Source organism: Cariama cristata, unplaced genomic scaffold, assembly GCF_000690535.1.
Source record: "Cariama cristata isolate BGI_N322 unplaced genomic scaffold, ASM69053v1 scaffold34313, whole genome shotgun sequence".
Lineage (NCBI taxonomy): Eukaryota > Metazoa > Chordata > Aves > Cariamiformes > Cariamidae > Cariama > Cariama cristata.
In genome coordinates, this window is record NW_009610781.1 from 1 (window position 1) to 10,522 (window position 10,522).

The window sequence follows — 10,522 nt, forward strand, 5'->3', positions numbered from 1 at the left end:
GGATCAACCCCCGCCGGCTAACGGGAGCAGAGGAAAGGGCCCGGTACCCGGTCGGTAGCGGGGCCCGGTGCACAAGGCTTTGGCAAAAGCGGTGCTGCGGTCAGCGCTTTCCGTGGGAGCAGGGACGGAGCAGCGGCGGAGGAGAGCAGCTCGTCGCTGCCCTGGCGCTCCCTCGTTAGGTCGGTAGAGGCGGAGCGGAGCTGCCTGCAGGCCTGGCTCCTGCCGTTCTGTTTTTGGGGTACAGTGCTTAGGCTGGTGTCCTGCTGCAGACGGAAGTAACTCGCTTGTTTCATGTCCGCAAGTCTTGGACACACCAAGAGGGCTTAAAATTAACGAAATTACAACCACCGAATAGGCACTTGCATAAGGCAGCATTTTCACTGAAAACACATTGCTTCAAAGTACCTTCGGCGGGATATTTAGAATACTTACAGTCAATTAGTATAACTACATAAGAATGGGTTTTCTTTTTTTCGTACTTTCATATATATAAGGTGTTTCTTTTCATCAGCCAGTTTCAAGCAACCCGTCTATTCTTACAAGCTTCATAAAAGTTAAACCCAAACTAGATCTAGCAGGGAAGGGCAGGCAGGCGTTAGCATTTGTGTGTATGCATACGCATCCATAAGCATACACACGCGCGTGTAGGTTTTGGTGGCAGCTGGCCAGTCAGCAAGGACACCCTGGCCAGGCATTTGGCGTGCCTGTACATCTCCAGACTACTTAAAACACCTGCGGTGTTTTACTTAGGATTATCACTGGACGTCTGTGAAGGACTGAGCTTTGTGTCCAACAAACAATAGTTTGTCTAGAAAATCACATCCTTGAAGCTGCTAGAAGTGTTTAACACCCCTAACAAGCAAATAAAACTTGCTAGAACTTAAGTCTGTTGAAAGCTTTTATCCAGATCATTTATGAAACTTGCAGCAGAAACAGAGCAAGTCACAGTCTTGTCACAAATAAGTGGAGCAAAGTGCATGAATTAAAAGCATGCTAAACGGCAGAAACAAAATGATAGGATTATCTTTTGTTTCATTTATTTTGGCAATAGAAAAAAGTAAATGTGTTTAGAGCAAAATACTAGGACAAATAGAATGAAAAATAGGGAGGAAAATGTGTCATCAAATAAACTAAACTTTCTACTTGCCTGGAATGCCGTATGTAGTTCTAGTCACCTGCTGTCAGAAAGGATCCTGCAGAATTTGAGGGAACTTGAGAATGGCATACCAGGATTTGTGGGGCTCTGGAAAAATACAATGAAAGGAATTATTTATTTTTTTTTAATTATGTATGACATACGAAGAAACAAGTTATCATCAACGTATACAAAACTCACAAATGATTTGCAGAAATATACTGGGAGTGCCGCCTTGTCACATAGAAAAGAAGAGGCATTATAACAGTGAAAATATCAAGTTTGCTAAAACAAAATAGTCATAGAATCATGGGATCATTAAGGTTGGAAACGACCCGTAAGATCATCAAGTCCAACCGTTAACCTAACACTGCCAAGTCCACCACTAAACCATGATCCTAAGCACCACATCTACATGTCTTTTAAATGCCTCCAGGGATGGTGACTCCACCAGTTCCCTGGGCAGTCTGTTCCAATGCTTGACAACCCTCTTGGTGACAACCCAGTGGTCATAGAATGTATAATTAGGCTAACATCATTTCGTATTGTGGAGGTCAACAGCTCTGAGATGAAGGAAAACTAGAGATTTGTATAGGTAAAAATAGAGATTTATAATGCTAAGTATGGAAAGGGATATAGGATTTCAATCTTGAGTTTAGCCTCAGTTTTAATTTTTAAAACTTAGGATAAGATTCATTTTGTTTATCCTGTATGTGCCTTCTGCAGGATGTATTGCATCTTCCTCCAAAGCATCTAGTGCTAACCACTTCTGGAAACAGGAGATGGGACTAGCTGGGCAATGCTGTCATTTGTTGGCTGTCATCATGGCTCTCACTTCTATCATCTGATGGTTCTTTGGGAGCCTGTGCAAAGTAAGCTGGTGTCCAGTTTCAGAGGTAGAAAGGACTGGGTGCAGCTTGGTTGTTTTCACAACTGACACCACTTCGGTGTCCGCCATTCATAAGTGACATGTTGGCAGTCTTTGCGATGTGAACTTGTAGCTTCAGTCATAGTGCCCTTAACCAAATTAAGCTATTGGAATTTACCTTTACCTAGGCAGGGAGGAGGAGCAGATACAGTAGTAAAACCTTCCTCCCTCCTGTGGAAATAGTCTCAGCAAATTAGGAAAGTCAAGAATATATGTACTTTAGTTCTTGTATAAAACCTATACCTTATATCTAATAATGTTATATGATATACTTGTAAGTATATACTTATACTAATATCTGTTTACATTGACTAATGTTAGGGGACAGTACCCTTTTTCTGAAAAATATGCATTGTCTTGCCAAATCCACATTTTTTTTAATGACTATATGAAAGCATTCGCAGTCCGTCCTTTGGAGAGCTGGTCGCTTGAGGTGTACAACAAAGCACAGAATGTAGCATGGGCTAATTCACTTTATCTTTTGACAGAGTAAATTAGCTCACAACGGACTCTACTGTGTAATGCCAGAGTTGTATCACCTCTGGTTACCTGTAAGCCCTACTGAAGTTTATTCAAGTCTGTATTTTGCATTGCTGTTTAGTGCTGTTGCATTTTTTCATTACTTGTTTTTACTTGTTTTCATTTTTTGCTCTTGAGATGTAGTTGTAATAGCATTTTACAATTTTTATTATTTTTTTCCCCCAAAGATCTTCAGTCTTGACCTTGGAGGTATATCTGCTATTGTACTGAATGGCTATGATGCAGTAAAAGAATGCCTTGTTCATCAAAGCGAAATTTTTGCAGATAGACCATCTCTTCCCTTGTTTAAGAAGCTGACAAACATGGGAGGTAAGTGCTAATGTCTTTTATATAAAAATGTAATTTTTGTCCAATAGATGGGTTTGTGATCACGTGAAACATTTGATTTAGCCATTTTCTGTACTTCTTTTTCTTCTTTCATAAAATACGTGATGCTTCTTTAAAGATATTATTTGGAAAGGATTGTCACTCTTGGAATATGTTTCATAGCAAGATGTGTGTAATTTTTTGTCTTGTTTTTTGTCTTGTTAAATAATTTTATTATCTTATGGGGGAAAAATAAAGCGTTGCATAAAATACTGTGTCAAAATATTTTTTCAGGCTTACTGAACAGTAAATATGGCAGAGGATGGACAGAACATCGCAAATTAGCTGTAAATACCTTTCGAATTTTTGGATATGGTCAAAGGTCCTTTGAACACAAAATTTCAGAAGAATCTATGTTTTTTCTTGATGCCATTGATACATACAAAGGCAGACCATTTGATCTTAAGCACTTGATAACAAATGCTGTTTCAAACATTACTAATTTGATTATTTTTGGAGAACGTTTTACATACGAAGATACTGAATTTCAGCACATGATTGAGATTTTTAGTGAAAATATTGAATTAGCTGCTAGCGCGTCTGTATTTTTATATAATGCTTTTCCTTGGATTGGTATCTTGCCATTTGGGAAACACCAACAGCTGTTTAAAAATGCAGCTGAAGTCTATGACTTTCTTCATGAGCTTATTGAACGTGTCTCTGAAAACAGGAAGCCTCAGTCACCTCGACATTTTGTAGATGCATATTTAAATGAGATGGATTGCAATCAAAATGATCCAGAATCTACATATTCAAGAGAAAACTTAATTTTCTCTGTCGGAGAACTTATCATAGCTGGGACAGAAACCACAACAAATGTTTTAAGATGGGCAGTGTTATTTATGGCTCTTTATCCAAACATTCAAGGTAAGAACTTTGACATTTTGAGGAACTGATACACTTTCCTATTGCAAATTTAAAATGCTTTTTCAAAGTGGTGCACAGTGATCCATAGTTATAACTAAAAAGGACAGTTTGTATATATTATTCTGTTGTATCATTTACCAAATATACTATGGACAGAGGTGAAAAGCTTATTTTATATGCAGGTGAAGAGGATATCAAAAGTCAAGTATGCTGATAAAATTTTAGCATATTATTTTGTGAATACATTTTTATGAAGCTTTAATATTTTCAGTAAAGTATTTCTAATATATTGAAGTTTAGTGTTGTGATGCATAATATTGGTTGGCAGATGTACAGATCTATGTAGTCAATAAATAACAAGCAAATCCAATTAAATATGAAATTAATAAACTAAATTTAAAATATAAAAACATCAGCAAAAATGTAAATCAGGTTGTGGTTAACAGATTAGGTAAAATTTCTTTTTATCCTTAAGTGCCTCAATTCACAATAGATTCACATATTATAGACGTGTATTTATACTTCTGGAAGAAGAAAAATAGCATTTAAAAATAAAAACATGTATTACAGTCATTCTGAAGTAAGACAGCAATAGATGTTTGAATGTCAGCCCAGACCTTTTGTGTAGAAGTTTGGATTTTAGAAGTGAACAGTCCCATTTCTTGTTTCACTGTCTCCACTTTGCTTTTCCTATCAAAACTTCAGCGGTGCTTAGTTCAAGTAGGGACTTTCAGTATTTGGGGAAAGAGCAGCCTAGATAACTTGGAAAGCTACTACTGATAGTTTAACCAAAGAATATTGCTCTAACATTAATTTCACCAGCATCATTATCATTTCAGAATGGGGATAACAACACTACCCATAGCTATAAGGCTCTTGAGATCTGAAGTTCTGCATAGGAACCAGATATCTTTATGTATGAGAGATTATATTTTCTTCTTATGGTAGTAGGTGCATGACTCTCTACCTTCTGATTTTCACAGCTAGAATAATTTTTAATTTAAATTGGGTGGACAAAACCCAATTATTATTTTAAAATTAGAGATCGAATTTTGTATTTATGTTTAAGGTAAATACAACTTTACTGGAAAAAAATGAAAACTAAAATATGATGATAATGTATGTCAAGGCCTGACATGCTATAAACAGTGAAAATTATTCAGCCAAAGCTCTTTTGTTGCTGCTATTATGATTATTTTAAAGTCCCATATTCACTGAGCTGGTTAAAATATCTGGCTAAGCAAGTGGAACCAAAGTTCACTCAAGTATCTCCTGAGAGCCATAACCTCTTAAGTATTTTCTTATTTTCATTTACTCAACTATTTTAGTTAGTTGATTAATTAATTGAAAATGAGGAAACTGATTAAAGTTTAAAAAATAGGAAAACTTTCTTCTACCCTAGGATTAAAAGCAAGATCTAACAGGATTTGAGTTGTTAATTTTAAAAACTTTGAGGGACACACTTAAGAGAAATATGTAGCTTCAGCTCACTAAGTACAGCTAATAATTTTTTTGTGGAAGCTTAAAACTGCGATTGCTCTTTTTAACCAGTCAGCACATTTCAGACGATTCAAAACAAATGGGTTTAAAAAAATTAAATGTTGCTTTTATACTTCTGAGTTCCACTGGTTCATCTATATGCTTTACACAGTATAATAAGAAAATCTACCAAAAAAGAAAAACATTTAATAAAATGAAAAAAATAGAATCTTATAGGTACTTAAGTTTTAGGATGCATATATACATTGTCCAATATTTTAGTTAAAAATATATTAAGTGCCATAATTACTCAATAGGATATATTTATGCTTTGTATTATATAAAAAGCCCAAATGCAAAAAGGTCCACTTAAATCAAAGTTTCTGATCCCTCTTTCCTGGCTCACAAACAACATTCATATCTTTAAATAAGGACATCCTTATTGCTTCTCCGTTAACATCTGACCATGATATACTGTTTTTCAATAAAGATCAAGAAAAATTTGTAGTTTTGTGTTGCCTATGCATTGGCCAATTTTGTAGAGATCCACTCACCTAAAATAATCTTCTGATCTCAGATCTTGCGATATAATGAGATTCTGAATTTGGATTAAAAATCATTTCATCTGTGTAAAAATAAAAAAGTACTGTTATCTTTCATTTATTTAGACTTTCTCTGTCAAAGTATTACAATATACACCGATGCACCACTACATCACAGAACGTACTTTCACTAAGCTGCTTTTCACCTCTCTATTTTCATGCAAAACATTGTCACTTCAGGTTGAAAAACCCGGTCATTCTGCTAGAATTTTTCTGCCATTGCCCAGATTTTCATTATTGGTTCCACATGAATTGTAAAAGTCCAGCTTTGTTTTAGTTAGGAACTGTTTGGCAGTTTCATCAAAGAAAGTGTATCAGGAAAAAGAAGAGGCAGTTTGAATGCCTTTGAGATTATTTAAATAACCCGTGAACTTAATTTTAAAAATAGCTTAAAAAAACCCAGTGATTTAATTTGTTCCTTTTCAGTTAAATTCAGACTCCTGTCCATCAGAGCTCTCACTGTGTTGTATCAGGTATTTTCAGTTTAAGAGTGAATGAATTTACGCTGTGGCAATTCTAAAGAATCTTAGCAGAATTAGACAAGGGAAGGTTCAAGTGGCTCATTTCAGTGTTATCTGTGTTCACTCAAGTACTTAATGTTCTTTATCTTTGCAGTCTTTTGCTTGTTTCTTTAGTTTCAAGAGCTCCAGAAATAAAAATATACATAAGCAAATTATGTTAAAACATGATTTTACTGAGAATGATTACTTTCAAAATTAAGATTACTCGTATATATGCTAGCAATAATTCCTACTAGCAGGATAAGGAATATAGAGTCTAAATTTAAAGCTACTATATTTTAAATAAGGTATTTCATGTTTCAGTATCCTTTTAAAAGTATACATTTTATAGCTTAAATTATAAAGGATATTACACAATAAACATCAGCTTTTATTCCTGTTCATAACAGGGCAAGTTCAAAAAGAAATCGATCTAGTCATCGGCCCAAACAAAATGCCTGCCTTAGACGAGAAATGCAAAATGCCATACACTGAGGCTGTTCTACATGAAGTTCTAAGATTCTGTAATATAGCTCCCCTAGGTATTTTTCACGCCACTTCCAAAGATACTGTTGTGCGTGGTTACTCTATTCCTGAAGGCACTACAGTCATTACAAACCTCTACTCCGTTCATTTTGATGAAAAATACTGGAGCAATCCAGAAGTGTTTTCTCCTGAGAGATTTTTGGACAGCAGCGGGCAGTTTGTCAAGAAAGATGCATTTATTCCTTTTTCACTAGGTAAGAGCGATTCCTTCCACTGTCGTTTTCATAAATCTAGAGATGTATAATAGAAGTGATGGCAATAAATCAGGAATGGACAAAATGTTATGAAATATCCACAGTTCTGATGAAACACCTATCTTAAAGATATTCAATATTATGCACTCTGGACATAACACATTTTAGCACAATATCTTTTATAGAGACAAGCTTATTATTTTATATATAAACAAAAGAGCACAATATCTTCTTATCTGAGGAGTCTATACATTTTTTATCATTGCAGTACATAAGTGTTATTTGTTTCACAATTAATAGTCATTTACTGCTAAAGTCGTTACATACAGGTGATTTACACAGCCAGCTTTCAAATTCCAGTGCTTAGATCAGCGGTAGAAATTGCAGATTTTATTCAGAACTAGCTTGGGGGTCAGCATGTAGCACTGCATTCTGCCCTGAGGAAACATGCTGGCAGTCCTAAGTCATTATGGATTTGTCTTTTGATGTGTATAGGAGTGCATAATTGACCTTACGTATGATTATCAACCTGAAAAATTAGGTGTTCCGTATAAGCTAAATGCCAGAGCTATCTCTGCACTCCCCAGAAAGACATAGCCTTGTGTAGAGGGTGACTTAGTTTACTTATCTGGGATATTCTTTCTCCAAAAATCAGAAGACAACAAGTCAAGACAATTCCCTTGGAATAGATGCACAACATCTACATGGCCAAAGTTAGATTTGATGAAATCCACCTTTATTGTGTATTCTATTATCTTTCTTTTTGCCTGTTTGACCTTACCAGTTCCAGATGTTGTTGTCCGTTCACCTGTGTCTTCCACAACCACATTTACTCCCTGTAACTAGTCATACATGGCAGGGGAACTACTATTTAAAGGCATCATCCAGACCTGTTTCGTATCTTTCTGTTTACCAAGTTATAATAATTGCCAGGTAATAATGACTGGCAGTAGATGTAATTAAGAAAACAGTAGGGGACAAAGGCTGAAATTCACAGTATCATTATTTTTAAAACATCTTCTGCATAGATTGGTGCTTCAAGACAAAATAAAGTAGCTAATAGCTTATCTAAATAAATTTGACACAATTAGTTACAATGGCATTTGTGTAGTGAGAAGAACAAATTCTCTAAAATCTGTTTCTTTCTGTACATTATCACCTATCCTCTCTTACAGAATACTACCACCAAGTTCATACAGGTCCTCTTAGAACACAGAAATGACCATTCTTATTCATAAAAAGAGTGAAAATGTAACTGAACACATTCTAAGTCTTTTCAAAACCTTCTTTTCAATCCAGGAAGACGACATTGTCTTGGAGAACATTTAGCTCGAATGGAAATGTTTTTGTTTTTCACTTCATTACTACAACGATTTCACCTGTGTTTTCCTCATGGCATGATTCCAGATCTCAGACCAAGATTAGGCATGACATTGCAACCACAGCCATACCTCATCTGTGCAGAAAGACGGTGAAGAGGAGGGTCTAGATTGTCAGGTGGAGCACAATGCTCCAAGTTGCAGCTGCGGATCCATTTCGCCTTCTATTTCTAAATGTGTTCATGTCGGAAGAACAAAAAATTAAAGGACTTGCAGATAAATTCTGACTATTTGTGCACAAGTTAATAGTTTCTTTTACTTGGTTTTCACAAAAAAACACTCAGCCAAAAGTGTGAAACACATCCTATGTTTAAAGTTGATGTTTTCATTCCAGAAGTCTGTTTTTAATCTAACTTCTGATTCAGCTTTTAAATATTTAATTACTTAGCAAGCCATTTTACTTCAAGAGGATATTTTTTTAAGCATGAAGAATGTGGCTGTAAATGTTTATACTCAGATCCATCCATGGAAATCTCATTTACATTATTCCAGCTAAGCTGTTCTTTATAATTCTCCATTCAACTTACATAGCTAAAAGGGTTTTAAAGGTATCTATTTAGATTTCTGTAACTCAGACTATCTTTTTCAGCTTTGACGAACAAATTGTCTATTAAAGCATTTTAATCATTCTTCTCTTTGCCCTGTCTCCGCAGTTGGTCGTAATTTTCTAGTGAATCAGATAACTGTGTGAATTCACTTTTAAGATCTTTTATGGCTTGCTTGTCGCTTAGTAACATATCCAAAGTGTTCAATTATTGCCATACTCCTGACAATTACAGTAATTTTTTTTGCCAGGTTATTGCATTTCCAGACACATGTCCTCCATTGCTTCCCAACACAAAGCATTATGTAATGATTAATCTCTGCATAAGTAGTCTGGAAAAAAGTGTTTGTGTTGACAGAGTCACATGCAACTATACCACAAGTCAATAAAATCAGCTGCTCATGAGTCTGACCAGAGAAGAGAGCTTTTTGGGAGGAGGAGTGGAATAGGATGGGGAGAAACAGATTTTAAATTGATTTTAAGCACAACCTTTAGGCATAACAGCTATTCTTGACTTCTGCTAGCTTCATTTTTTATTCTTGACAGCTATTGCTTTATGGTTATTGGTAGATAAAGATTTATGTGTGCAGACCCTACAGGAGAACCTGATACTCTAAATATGATATGTTCAGTCCCCACTACGTGAGGAAAACTAAGGCCTCAGAATAGGGTTTAGAACAAACTACACACTGACTAAGCGGCTGTTTAAGGACAAGGCTGAATATTAGACCTTGCTCTTTATACAGCTTAAGCTTCAACTTGGAGCTGCAGGAAAGTTCAAAGGCAGGAATTGGTGGTTTTCTGCTGACCTGTTGTTTTCAGCTTATACTGAGCAGAAGTGCTGCCTTTCTTTTGAAATGGCAAAAGAGAAGGGTCAAACAGAGCTAATACCCGTTCACGTACGTAATAGCTTATTGATTTGAGATGCAGCAGGTCCAGATTAAATTACGTTGTGGGAGGGCAGTCAGACCCACATGTCCCAGAGAGAGCATCTCAAACACATGTTCCTGGTGCTCTGAAGAGGGTAGGCAGGCTACTCCTCTTACTGAATAACTGCCTTTCTGTAGAGAAGATTTAAGATTCAAAAAGGAGAGGAAAGAGGTAAGCCTGATTGCAGTGCATTGGGCATACCATGAAAGCTGTGAATAAACCACTCCTAAGATACTGGCAAACAGTGTGGCTTAGGAGTGAAGACTGAGGCTTTTCTGGATACTTGCACAAGTAGGTGTTGGGTGCTTGTGAAATGGTTAAATAAAAATTGTGCAATCTACTCAATTTAAGTGTCTTCAGTATGAAGCAATACCAAACAGAAGAGTCCAGTGCTACAGTTGTGGACTCATCATAATTCTTCCTATATCCCACCCTGTACTCTTAGATCAGATAGCCAGAGTTTTGTTGGTATCTAGGCTTACTTTCTGGGTTGCAAGAACTCTAGAACATCC

At 36.1% G+C, this 10,522-nt stretch overlaps 1 protein-coding gene across 1 annotated transcript; it reads left to right on the forward strand.

The window, feature by feature from the left end:
• Positions 1-1,444: 1,444 nt before the first annotated feature.
• Positions 1,445-8,632, forward strand: LOC104159955 (vitamin D 25-hydroxylase). The gene is made up of 5 exons (XM_009697988.1): positions 1,445-1,472; positions 2,721-2,912; positions 3,204-3,836; positions 6,828-7,157; positions 8,457-8,632. The coding sequence occupies exons 1-5, from the start codon at positions 1,445-1,447 to the stop codon at positions 8,630-8,632; spliced, it is 1,359 nt and encodes a 452-aa protein (XP_009696290.1).
• The last annotated feature ends 1,890 nt before the right edge of the window (positions 8,633-10,522 follow it).

Coding starts and splice junctions, on each gene's coding strand:
- LOC104159955 (XM_009697988.1), top strand. CDS start 1,445: ATGGGATCATTAAGGTTGGAAACGACCC. Junction 2,913..3,203: donor GAAGCTGACAAACATGGGAG/GTAAGTGCTAAT, acceptor ATATTTTTTCAG/GCTTACTGAACAGTAAATAT. Junction 3,837..6,827: donor TCTTTATCCAAACATTCAAG/GTAAGAACTTTG, acceptor TGTTCATAACAG/GGCAAGTTCAAAAAGAAATC.